At 36.4% G+C, this 13,423-nt stretch overlaps 1 protein-coding gene across 11 annotated transcripts in view; it reads right to left on the reverse strand.

Moving 5' to 3' along the window:
* NEMF (nuclear export mediator factor) overlaps positions 1-13,423 on the reverse strand; it is a 54,776-nt gene that overhangs the window by 1,801 nt on the left and 39,552 nt on the right. For 3 of the 11 annotated variants that reach the window (XM_081511239.1, XM_081511237.1, XM_081511231.1), the window contains 12 exons: positions 13,141-13,199; positions 12,933-13,053; positions 11,119-11,395; positions 10,324-10,366; positions 10,123-10,172; positions 7,885-8,038; positions 2,406-2,483; positions 2,063-2,260; positions 1,445-1,477; positions 578-678; positions 439-482; positions 277-356 (listed from right to left, as the gene is read on the reverse strand). In XM_081511239.1, coding sequence (XP_081367365.1) covers positions 277-356; positions 439-482; positions 578-678; positions 1,445-1,477; positions 2,063-2,260; positions 2,406-2,483; positions 7,885-8,038; positions 10,123-10,172; positions 10,324-10,366; positions 11,119-11,395; positions 12,933-13,053; positions 13,141-13,199 — 1,238 coding nt within the window. Of the gene's footprint in view, positions 1-276; positions 357-438; positions 483-577; positions 679-1,444; positions 1,478-2,041; positions 2,261-2,405; positions 2,484-7,884; positions 8,039-10,122; positions 10,173-10,323; positions 10,367-11,118; positions 11,399-12,932; positions 13,054-13,140; positions 13,200-13,423 lie in introns of all 11 variants that reach the window. The other 8 variants (XM_081511238.1, XM_081511230.1, XM_081511234.1 and 5 more) reach the window with 3 other exon arrangements.

Consider the following 13,423-nt stretch of genomic DNA (forward strand, 5'->3'; position numbering starts at 1 on the left):
CTGTAGTGGTTTTGCCATACATTCACATGAATCAGCCATGGGTATGTATACATGTGTTCCCCATCCTGAGCCCCCTTCCCACCTCCCTCCCCATCCCATCCCTCTGGGTCATCCCAGTGCACCAGCCCTGAGCACCCTGGCAAGGCAGCATTTTCTACCAAAATAATAGCTGCAGCTTCCATCTGCTAACAATGCCAAAACAAAAATAAGAAATTATAACTGCTCACATTTAACTGTACCACCAATATCCAGAGATTTCTACAGGAATACTTGTACCTTTACACTGCGGAATAAGTCTTTTTCTCTTGCTGTTGCTTCTTTGGAATGCATGAAACTATTCAAGGCTGTTTTCGCAGCTGTAGGCAGAAAATAGAAGAATCTACTTCTGTTCAGTCAAGAAATGTTTAAAATCATAATTCACAAAAAGATTTTAAATACCTTTTCCCTTTTTCTGAACTCCAGGAGTAAGTTTCACTTTGTATCTTTAAAAAGGAATTGCATGTGTTACTAAACAGATTACAAAATGATTCATAAGTCATGTTGTGGCAGCTGTTTGAGTAAACTCATAATGACTTACTTATAGTTGGTCATGGTGGTATATGGGGCACATATTGGAATGGCAAACAGTAGTACATCTTCAGAATGTGGCTGCCCTGTCAAAGAGTCAAACAGATTTTCCTAAAAAGGGAAAACAAAAACAATTACAAAAGCAATTTATACCAGCCCTAAAATAGGAAAATTGTAATAAAATACATTTTTTGATTTTCTGATATATAATCTTTCACCCTTTGGGGCTATAAAGCAGAGCTTAATGATGATTTTCAAAATGACACTTAGATATATTTAAGAGAAAGGGAGAAAACGGGAGGCATTTTTGGTTGTCATAACTGAAGCAGGGTTGGGGGCGGAAACAATATTATTGACATCTATTAGTGGGTAGATGCCAGGGTGGGACAACTCCCCACAAAAAAGAATTATCTATCCCCAAAGGTTAAAGATGTCAAAGTCAGGAAACTGGATTAGAACAGTCATCTCTCATGCCTGTTCTTAAGGAGAAATTCTAGGGCTTCTTAGAGTTCCCATTTTGTGGGCTGCCTAGAAAGATTGCCTGTATTTAGATTGCGGACAAAACACTTGGTACAGTTAGTGCTTACTATATGCCATGAACTTTTCTAAATATGTATACTTAGTTCTCACACAATTCTCCCAGTAGAGGCAATTATATCCCCGTTTTTCAGATGAAACTGAGGCACAAAGAACAATGTTTCCAAGGTTGTAGTTATATGTAATAGAGTTAGGATTCAAACCCAAGAATGTCTTATTCCAGAGCTTGTAGATTTTTTTTTTTAGCCTTTTTAAGTTCTAGCTAGAAGTTGTGTGCCAGATATTGTGGGACCTGGATCGCAGTCAGTGTTGTAGTATGAACCCCAACACAAAATCATACCTCATTTCCCTGTTGGTCTAGATCTTGTTCTTCCTGTTTCAAATATACAAAATTTTAAAAGTCAGTTATAACTTAAATTGAAAAATCTTTTTTATCAATTTATAAAACAATAAATCCTTTGTTCAGAATTTCAAAAAGATGTACATATTCATGCAAGAAGATATACATTAAGGTCAGACTTTCGCACTCAGCTGATAGAACTAGTCTTAACTGGAAAAATATTAACACTTCACACTGTGTAGTCACATTTGACATCATGTAATACAGTATATATTCTTATAGAAAAACCTAGAAAAATGCAAATTCATTTCTCATTCATGGTCAACATAATCCTAATTATCTGTCTTAAGTAAGTTCCCACCAGAATCTGGTTTCTCCATAAAATTTTCTAATGGCTTATGATAAACTTTTTAGGAGCTAACCAACACTGCCATTTTTATATACGGCAATTAAAACTTAGGTCTTTTAGGGTATATTTCTAAGGTAACTTCCCATTAAGAATAGGGTTACCACTCACCCTGGTTTTATTCTAGCACTGTAAATCCCATGTCCTGGGAACCTTGAGATCGCTGGTCACCCTAATTAAGAAGCAAAAGCCCATGTGTGTGGTAGCCTTACCTTGTCATCATGTGGATCATCTACAGCCAAGTCTTGTAACTCTTGAGTGGTAACTTCAAGGGATGGAGTTTCTTTCTTTATGCTGTCTGAAACTCTTGGTCCACCTCTAGGTTTCTGGGGCTGTTTCTTCACTGGTTCATCCTTTATTTTGCCTTTCTTTCCCTTTTTCCCTTTTTCTTCTTTGTTTGAACCTGCAGACTTCATAGAGGGAAAAACAGTTAATGTTGACAGTATTTTCAATGTTGTCAGTTCTTTAACGAAGTACTGAATGCACAGCATATGATAGGCAGTGGTCTGGATGCCCCTTGAAAAACAAATGAAAATGTTATTAAATGTTACTTACTCCCAGCAATTTCATGATGAGCTCACGTTCTTCTTCATCTTGGTCCTTATATTTTTCCTTCATTTTTTTCATTTTACTCTACAAAATAAAAAAAATTTTGGTTGGAAAAATTCAGCAGTAAGAAAATGTTAAGACGTATATCAAGAAAAGGCACTTCACTTTAACAAACAATATGGAGTCTTGGAAGATGGATAAACCATAGTCCTCACCCTCAAATAATTGACCATCTTGTGGAAAAAGAAGATACACCGAATAAGTAAAAATTAATGCAAAATATTTTAAATGCAAACAAGTTTATATCTGAGATAATTTAGAGAAAGGAGACATTTTTTTTAGCTTGAGCAAGAAGTGAAGGGAAGAAATAAAGCAGAACTGAAAGATTCATTGCATCTGGGAATACAGGAAAGGCAAGATTCAGAGTAGTAACAGCTAGTCATCACACATGGTTGCCATCAGGATACACATAAGAATAGCAAACGGGATTGCATTGAATCTATAGATTGCTTTGGGTAGTATACTCATTTTCACTATATTAATTCTTCCAAACAGACAAACAATTAATCTCAAAAATATACAAGCAACTCCTGCAGCTGAATTCCAGAAAAATAAACGACCCAATCAAAAAATGGGCCAAAGAACTAAACAGACATTTCTCCAAAGAAGAAATACAGATGGCTAACAAACACATGAAAAGATGCTCAACATCACTCATTATTAGAGAAATGCAAATCAAAACCACAATGAGGTATCATTTCACACCAGTCAGAATGGCTGCTATCCAAAAGTCTACAAGCAATAAATGCTGGAGAGGGTGTGGAGAAAAGGGAACCCTCTTACACTGTTGGTGGGAATGCAAACTAGTACAGCCACTATGGAGAACAGTGTGGAGATTCCTTAAAAAACTGGGAATAGAACTGCCATATGACCCAGCAATCCCACTGCTGGGCATACACACCGAGGAAACCAGAATTGAAAGAGACGCGTGTACCCCAATGTTCATCGCAGCACTGTTTACAATAGCCAGGACATGGAAGCAACCTAGATGTCCATCAGCAGACGAATGGATAAGGAAGCTGTGGTACATATACACAATGGAATATTACTCAGCCATTAAAAAAAAAATACATTTGAATCGGTTCTACTGAGATGGATGAAACTGGAGCCCATTATACAGAGTGAAGTAAGCCAGAAAGAAAAACAACAATACAGTATACTAATGCATATATATGGAATTTGAAAGATGGTAACGATAACCCTATATGCGAGACAGAATAAGAGACACAGATGCATAGAACAATTTTATGGACTCTGAGGGAGAAGGTGAGGGTGGGACGTTCTGGGAGAATAGCATTGAAACATGTATATTATCATATGTGAAACAGAACACCATTCCATGTTCGATGCATGAGACAAGGGCTCAGGGCCGGGGCAATGGGATGACCCAGAGGGATGGGATGGGGAGGGAGGTGGGTGGGGGGTCCAGGAAGGGGAACACATGTAAACCCATGGCTGATTCATGTCAATGTATGGCAAAAACTATTACAATATTGTAAAGTAATTAGCCCCCAACTAAAGTAAATAAATTTATATATATAAAAAAAAAATAGGAAACGGGGCAGCAAAGTTGAGCTGGGTATTTACTGCAGAGACTTTAATACTTTGGATTTCATCAATTAAACTACTGATTCTTTACTCTGGGTACACATCCAAATCACTCAACCAGTTTTAAAAACCAAAGATATACAGGCTTCACCTCCAAACGCTTTCATCTTGACCAGTCAGCTAGGACCCAAATAACAAATTTATAAAAGTGTAAAGATTTAACAAGACACAAAAAAACACTATACAAGATTGACAAATCAGACTTCATTAAAATTGACAAATGCTGCTCATCAAAAAACACTACTACAGAAGTGCAAAAGCAAGTCTCAAAACATGAAAAGTATTTGTACTACAGATAACCAAGAAAAGACATGTATTTAGGATTTCAAAGAACTAAAAGTTGGGCAACCCAACTTTTAAAAGCCAAATTAAGATTTCAGTATATACACACTTGAATGACTTGGAAAAACCCCAACAATATCAAATGAAAGTGACGATGTAGAGCAACTGGAACTTGGATACACGGCTTGGTGGGAAATTGGTACAAGTACTCCAAAAAACTGATGATGTAAGACAGGAATATATAAAGAATGATTGCTTTTTTACATAAAGTTCAAAAACAAGCAAAATAATCTACTGTGATTAAGACATGTTTTTCTCTGGTGGAATACTATTTAGAAAGGGGCAAGAGTGAGCTTTCTGGAGTAATATAAACATTCAAGGGTCTTGTTCTGGATGTTGGTTTCACAGATACATGTGCATATAAAAACTGATCTGAAAGCAAAATATCTGCATATTACTATATATATGTAGCATGTGTGCTGAATCATGTCTGACTCTTGGAGACCCCATGGACTGCAGCCTGCCAGACTCCTCTGTCTGTGGAATTTTTCCAGGCAAGAATACTTGAGTGGGTTGCCATTTTCTCCAGGGGCTCTTCCCAACCCAGGGATCAAACCTGGGTCCACTGCATCTCCTGCACAGGCAGGCAGATTCTTTACCACTGAGCCACCTGGGAAGCCCACTATATGTACATTACACCACAAAAAACTTGAGAATAAAATGAACAGTATTACCAATAAATTGAACCAAGAAACAGAAAACTCAACAAAAAATAGTTTTTTTGGAAAAATATAACTTAGGAAAATTAACTTTGAAAAAAACCTGAATGGAGTTATGATCGTTAAAGAAATTTATTAAGTACTTAAAACCTACCCTGAAAGTGTTACTTGCTCAGTCATGTCCAACTCTTTTGTGACCCCACGGACTAGCCAGCCAGGCTCCTCTGTCCATGTAATTCTCCAGGCAAGAATACTGGAGTGGATTGCCATTTCCTTCTCCAGGGGATCTTCCCAACCCAGGGATGGAACTCGGGTCTCCTGCATTATATGCAGATTCTTTACCATCTGAGCCACCGGGGAAGCCAGATATCCGTAAACATCAGGCCCAATTGCTAAAAAAAAAAAAATTTCAAGGAACAAACAATCTCCATTTTATACAAAGTACTGCTGCTGCTGCTGCTGCTAAGTTGCTTCAGTCGTGTCCGACTCTGCGCGACCCCATAGACAGCAGCCCACTAGGCTCCCCTGTCCCTGGGATTCTCCAGGCTTGAGTACTGGAGTGGGGGTGCCATTGCCTTCTCCGATACAAAGTACTAGAAAGCATAAAAAAGGAAAAGTACCAAACTTACTTTATGAAGTTGGTATCACCTAGATACCCAAACAAGGCAAGGACAGTATTAGGGGATTTTATTATGTAATTTACACCACATGAACTCATTAAGGGAGAAAAATAGATGCAGAAAAAGCATTCAATAAAATTTAACTCATGATTATTAAAACTAGCCCTTTGTAAAGGATATCTACCAACAACCCACAAGAAATATCCTACAATGTTAAAAATCTTAGAATTAGTCCCTTTAATGTATTTATTACTCTAACAAAGAGGCATGCTATTCTTACTTTTATGCGACACTGTACTGATGTTTGAGCCAGTACCAGAAACATGAGAAAGAAAAGCAAAGCCATTATTTGCAGACTGACTGCCTAAATTTCATCTGTAGATGAAATGTTAAATACTCAGTAAGACTGCTTAATACTATCAACTAGATGAATACCCTTAGAGCATACATACGACTTTAAGATAAATGACTAAAAATAAGAATTGCTGAGTCAGAGGGTAAATGCACTGTTAGGACTCTTGATTGGAATTCTCATGGTATATATTCAAACTTGGACTGAATGACTGAATACACATTTTCTATTAATTTGATGGGTGAAAAAAATTCCCCTTGTTTACATAAACATTTCCCTGATCTACCCCCTACCCTGCAATTTGCCATTTCTTTCAATTATATTGATGGTTCTTTTCTCCACCAGATATTTACTTTAGTATTTTTTAAAACATGACTAGCCATTAATTTTGAATGCTTCATACCCTTTAAAACACAATTTATGGTTCTGTGTCTAGATTTTATTCTGCTTCACTTTTCTACCTGGCTGTTCCTATGTTAATACCATTCTGTTTTAGAAAGTCTAACAGTAAATGTTCTACTACCTAGTAGGGAGATCCATCTTTAATCTTTTTCAAGATTCCCTTAACTATTCTCTGGTATGTACTCTTTCAAATGAACTTTCAAATGTTAATTAAAAATCTCAATTCTTTTTTGAATGACTTCATGTTGAATTTACATATTAATACAGGGAGAATTGATTTTTTTTTTCCCTTTCATATATATATATCTATATAGAGAGAGACAGAGTATACACTTATATGAAGCCCACTGGGAAAAAAAAAACAGGAAATTTTGACTACTATGGATGGAACAAGATCATAAAACACTGTTAAAATTTCAAAGGAGGGACTTCCTGGTGGTCCAGTGGTAAAGAATCTTCCTGCCAATTCAGGGGACATGTATTCAATCCCTGGTCCAGGAATTGAACTGAGTCCATGCACCACAACTACTGAGCGTGTACTCTGGAGACCATGAGCCGCAATTACTGAGCCTGTGCACCACAACTTGTGAAGCCTGCATGCCTAGAGCCTATGGTCCACAAGAGAACCCACTGAAATGAGAAGTCTGTAAACTGCAACTAGAGAGGAGCCCCTGCTTGCCTCAACTCGAGAAAAGCCCACGCAGCAGTGAAGACCCAGCACAACCAAAAATAAAAAACTCCATAGCAGAAAGTGAAAGAAAGTCAAGTCACTCAGTCCTGTCCAACTCTTTGCAACTCCATGGACTGCAGCCTACCAGGCTTCTCCATCCATGGGATTTTCCAGGCAAGAGTACCGGAGTGGGTTGCCATTTCCTTCTCCAGAGAATCTTCCCGACCCAGGGGTCAAACCCAGGTCTCCCGCATTGCGGGCAGCTGCTTTACCCTCTAAGCCACCAGGGAAGCCCCACAGCAGAAGAAAAGTATATTAAAAAAATTTTTTTTCAAAGGAATTTAATTTTCTTAAAGATACACCTATACATAAGCTCACAATCTCTACACAGCTACATTTTTTAAAGTATAGTCTATATCCACTACCTCCTCTTTCTTCATCCCCTACCTTTATAAAATATGTAAGAACTGTAACCAAAATTGCATTAATAACTGAAAAAGAAACTATTAAGTTAAATTATAAGATCAGCACTGCCAGTTTTTAGCTGAGTGCCTCTGGCAAATAAATCAATCTCCTATTCCTCTGCTACATAACTTCAGACTTCCTGTATAGATGATCTTAAAAGAACAGAGAGTGATCGCTATGCTCCCTAACACTATCTTTTCAACTAATTTTCAAAAGAAGTCACACAAGATTATTCTTCTGTTTCACTTAAACTTTAAAAAAGGAACCTCACAACTTCACTTGTGAATCATATAGTACTAAATATTACCTTTTGTCCTCGTTTCATTGGCTGAACAACTGGGACATTTTTGCTTGTGTTCTGATGAGTTTCAATGTGTAGAGCATTTTCTTTTTCTTTGTCCTTTCCTTCTATCATTTCTAAATCCCCTGGGTCATTTGGAAGCTTCTTTTTCTTCATTTCCCTAAATATAAATGAAATGGAAAATATCTTAATCTTAGAATTTCAAATTCTTAATACCCTAAAAAAAGGACACGCGGAAGGGAACGTGTACAATATATGAGATCATGCCTTCTGCTTAACTTGTTATCCCCAGGCTACAGTATAAAAGAAGTGCAAGTCATCACACAAGAAAAAGCTAAAAAATTTTCTCTCATGATTCTTCTTTATGGTTCTTCCTGGCATCCAGGCTCAACACACTGTCATCCTTGACTTATCCTGATTCAGTAGCCATGTTCAGTCCCTCAACACCTTGATGGCCAGGCAAAGGGATTCGTAGTCTTTGTATCACCATGGTCTTGGCAGATGTTAAATATTCAGTAAAACATTTGTGGGTCTGTTAGTAGAATAAATGGATCTTTATAAATAAAGAGGAAAGGAAAATCCTGTTACTGTGCAATCATATTCCCAATGCCACTGCTCCAGTCCAAGTCCTTATCACTTACCACCCAGACTTCCCCCATATTTCCCCCATAATCTGTTCTACATGAACTTCCACATTTGTTTACCTATGTCACATTCCCATTCAAAATCTTCCAAAAGTCCTCCTCACGTCACTTTTAAGATAAATCTAAAACATTTAGCTTGTTATTCTAGGTTCTCCACTTTTGATTCAATTTCACTTTGCCAATTTTATCATCTATTAGTTCACAAACATGAACATTTTGTTCCTTCCACCTCAATCTACTTATCCATTTCCCCAAAGCACTCTCAACATATCACCTCCCTGTCTTTGATAATACTAATTCTCCTTGAAGTTTCTGACCTTAACTTGCATTACCTAAGATGCAACTATATCTTCAAAGTAAAAACTTCTGATGGTATTTCCAAAACACTTCAATGCACAGAAAATTCTTATTCCTGAAATACTGTATCACTTTCAGATAACACTATGTACAGATTTATGGCTATTTCTTGAATCCAGTACTCAAAAACTTCTTGAAGGCACAAACTTTATATTTTACCTCTTTGTATACTATCATAATATCTAGCATAATACCATACTCACAAATACCAGCACTCAGTTTTCTATAATTTATAAAGATTATCAAACAAAAGGGTTTATTATCCATTCCAATCTAGGGCCTCTTTCTGGAGTGCTTTACCAGTTGTAGTCTTTTTCACCCTGCAGTAGTTGTCTCGGTTGTCCCTTTCACTCTTTATCTTTTTCTATTTGCCTTCTAAGCCCTATTATGTTAAAGAAAGAAAAAAAAAGACAAAGGAAAAAACCCCCAAGTCTTCCTCTTACATAAAAATTGCCTAATTTCAGTACAGGCATGCCTCAGATATATCACAATTTCTGTTCCAGGCCATTGTAATAAAGTGAATATTGCAGCAAAGCAAGTCATGAATTTTTTGGTTTCCCAGTGCATATAAATTTATGCTTACACTACCCTGTAGTCTATCAAGTGTGCAAAGCAGTATGTCTTTAAAAAGCAATTTTATATACCTTAATCAATACTTTATTGCTAAAAAAAAAATACCACCACCTGAGCTTTCAATGCATCATAATCGCTTTACAATAGAAACAAAGTTCACTGATCACAGATCACCTGAACAATTGATAATAAAAAGCTTGAAACATTGCAAGAATTATCAAAATATTATCCAGAGACATGAAGTAAACAAATGATGTTGGAAAAATGATGGCAACAGATTTGCTCTACACAGGGTTACCATAAACCTTCAATTTGTTAAAAAAATAAAAAATCTGCAAAGCACAATAAAATGTGGTATGCCTGTAGTCCTCTTCACTTCTGTCAACAGTATCGTAGAATCAGCCTATTTAATATACTGCAATTATTATCGTACATTATTTATGTAATAAAAGGTCTGTTTTGTGTTGCCTGACCTATCTGATTATAGTGGCAGACTGGGCCCTTAAAAGAGAAAAACCTATTAGAGCTGAATATAAAAAACAAAACAAAATTTATGCTAAATCTTGGTAATTTTAATGAGATCTTTATAACAGCCAAGTGATCTGTCATAACCAAACTGTCAATTATAAAAAATAGATGCTTTTCAGTTAAATAACACAAGTATATTTACCTTCTTTCCTTGGCTGACAAATGCCTCCGGCTCTGCAATTTACTGTCACTCTATTAAAATTAAAACAAAAACACAAGCAAATACAAACAATAACATCACTACTGTTAATTTTTCAAAAGCCAAAATTAAAAAGTAGAAAATTACTCTTATTTATTGAGAAAGACATGATGTTCTTCAAAAAACTTTGAAGAAAAATGTTACCATATTAGAAGATTCCTCTTTTGAAGTCAATTTCTGGAGGGACCTATGGAAACAAACAGAAAGAGGAGTCCAAACAGAAAGATGCATTCAGTTACGAAGTCCCCAAACATTCCCATATCACTCTCCTAATTATTGGCAATGCTATAAATTTTCAAATTTGGTAAAATTAGAAAAAGTATAATCAAATTGCTCATCTTAAAAAAAAATTGCTCATCTTCTCACTTTAAAGTATATTCTTAAATAACTGACATGTATTGGACACCTATAATATGCCAGGCACTGCGAGATGCTTTACATGCATATAACCTTCACAAAAACTCTATGAAGGGTGGTACCATTCTCTTTTCACCAAGAAGGAAACTGAAGCTTAGACTCAGTCACTTGCTCAAGGACCCACTTTAAGACTCAATACTGGTCTGACTCCTAAGCCTTTCTTAACTACTCAAACAATAAAGTTTTTATAGCTATGGTGTTGGTTACCTGGTGATCTGTGAGACATTAAAGACTAAGACATCCTTTTAAAAAAAAGTGTAATTGCCTTTTTACTATTAGAATTTATAAACATTAACTTGTTTCTATTTTCATCTAGTTTGGTGACTTTCATATTTACTGTATTTTTCTACCCTGGGTCCTGAGAATTTAAGACAGTTCTACCCCCTTATCAAATGGTGAACAGACAGTAAGATCACACGACAATGGAAGGTAAAAGCACTGAAGTCAATCTTGGCATTATTTTTATAAAGTCATCACTCCCAGCTTACAAAATAAGACTGAAAATTATGGCTTTGAAATTACCTTTGGGACTGAAGGTGGGACAAATCGATGGAAGTATCAGGATAATTTAATGTCTCTTCTCCTTCATCCTTCATTTCACCAACAGGTTCCTGATCTTTTACCACCCCCTCAGATTCTCCTTCGTCTTCAGAGCTTTCTTCCTGAATTAGTTCATTTAGTTCATTGCCACCACTCTGAATAGTAATATCCTCTTTGTCAACCTGAGTCACAAGCTCCACTTCCACAGGAGTTTCATGTAATTCGTCTTTATCTTCTTCACTGCTACTTTCACCCCCATCTGCTAAATTATAATAAGGAAAGTCAGAGTGCTATCATCACAACAAAGTTAGATGATTTCCTTGAAAACTTCATAAAAATATTCTATTCACTCCCTCATTCTCCAAAACATCACCAGAAAAATACTGGATTGTCCCCAAAGGTTACTCTGACTTAGATAAAAGGATACTCTGTATCAGGAATTGACTGGAATAAATGATCTCCAAGATCCTATACCACAATAAATTTCTTAGACATTGCAATCATTTCTGCAATGAAAACTGTATCTTCTCTGTTATTTCCAAAATGAGAAAAATAGAAGCAGTTATAGAAATTCTGCCAATTTTATCATAATTTGAGCATGAGAACTGGAATGAAATAAAACACATTATGTAACTAGCACACAGCAAGTGTTCACACTTTTGCAAAAGGAACACCATCTAGTGGTAATAATATGGTCCAGTTGTGTGTGTGTGTGTGTGTGTGTGCGCTCAGTTCCAATCACATCCAATTCTTTGCAACCCTATGGACTGAGGCCCACCAGGCTCCTCTGTCCATGGATTCTCCAGGCAAGAATACTGGAGTGGGTTGCCATGCCCTCCTCCAGGGGATCTCCCTGAACCAAGGATCGAACCTGTGTTTCCTGCATCTTCTCCAGTTACCTCACCTATAAAAATGAGATGCCACCAACCAAGGATGGTTGTGAGAATTCAATAAAAAATAATGTAAATAAAGTATTCATGTCAGGAACATGGTGAAAATTCAATAAAACAGAATCATGTACAACAGTAGTTGTAAGTGAAACAATGAGATATTATTCTTAAGAAGCAATGACTGTAGAATATGTAAAAATAACTTCGAGGGCATATATTCCCTAGTTCCTTTAGGTAGGCAGGTTAATTTATTCCAGCAACCATAGCTGCTTGCTACTTGAGGCAAATATATTATTAAATCAAGGTAAATTCTCATAAGAAACTGCATGTATAATAACTCATCTTTGTATTGCTTCGAAATCCTAAATCCAAAAGTAAATGCTTATTTATATATATCTATCTCTGATAAACACGATTACTCATTAATACTGGGCTTCCCAGATGGCACTAGTGGTAAAGAACTCGCCTGTCAATGCAGGAGACCTAAGAGACCCGGGTTCGAACCCTGGGATGGGAAGATCCTCTGGAGGAGAGCACAGCAACCCACTCCAGTATTCTTGCCTGGAGAATCCCATGGACGGGAGATCCTGGCAGGCTACAGTTTACAGGGCTGCAAAGAGTTGGACACAACTGAAGCGACCTAGCATACATGCATGCATTAAATACTGAAGTTTTACAATATAAACATACATTCAAGTATTGGTTATGGATTCAATTAAACACTTTATAATCCACTAGAATAAGTATATTGAACATTTCAAAAAACCAAAATTCAATAAAGTTGATAACAAGTTGGGTATTTTTGAAATTTTAATTATCCCAAAAGAGACAATCTTCTAAACATTTAGAAGCAAAACTAGACAATGGAAAACATTATAAACTACTTTATTAAAATCTGTAAACTACCTAGTTGTTCCATTTCTTCTGATATGAGTTCACTTGTACAACTCGCCAGTGTCTCCATGTCTTCATCCTGCACTCTGACTTTTCGTTCGCCCCGATGTCTCCAAACACAAGACTCATCTACCTACAGAAACAGTTCTTTTCATTGGTGGAACTTTAGGTAAGACTACTGAAAATCAGGAAGAAAAAAAAAAAAGAAGCTGAAGAGTACCTTAAAGAGGAAGCTAAATCCCATCATTAGATGTGAAGGAGGAAGGAAATTCTTTTTTCCTGCAAAGATAATATACATTTTTAAAATTCCATTTTCTGTATTTTATGCTTATAAGATATCTGACAGTGGTCAAATTTTTTTTTTTTTTTTTTGCTGTCATCAAGCAACATTTTCCATTAACAGACTTTGGCACTATGTATAGGAATAAGAATTAAGAAAGAAAATATATGAATGCTTGCTCTCATCTTCTGGGCTAGTCAGATCCTGAATAATCTATTTTTAG

Source organism: Giraffa tippelskirchi, chromosome 7 (assembly GCF_054371585.1).
Source record: "Giraffa tippelskirchi isolate mGirTip1 chromosome 7, T2T-mGirTip1v1.2.pri, whole genome shotgun sequence".
In the NCBI taxonomy this organism is placed as follows: Eukaryota; Metazoa; Chordata; class Mammalia; order Artiodactyla; family Giraffidae; genus Giraffa; species Giraffa tippelskirchi.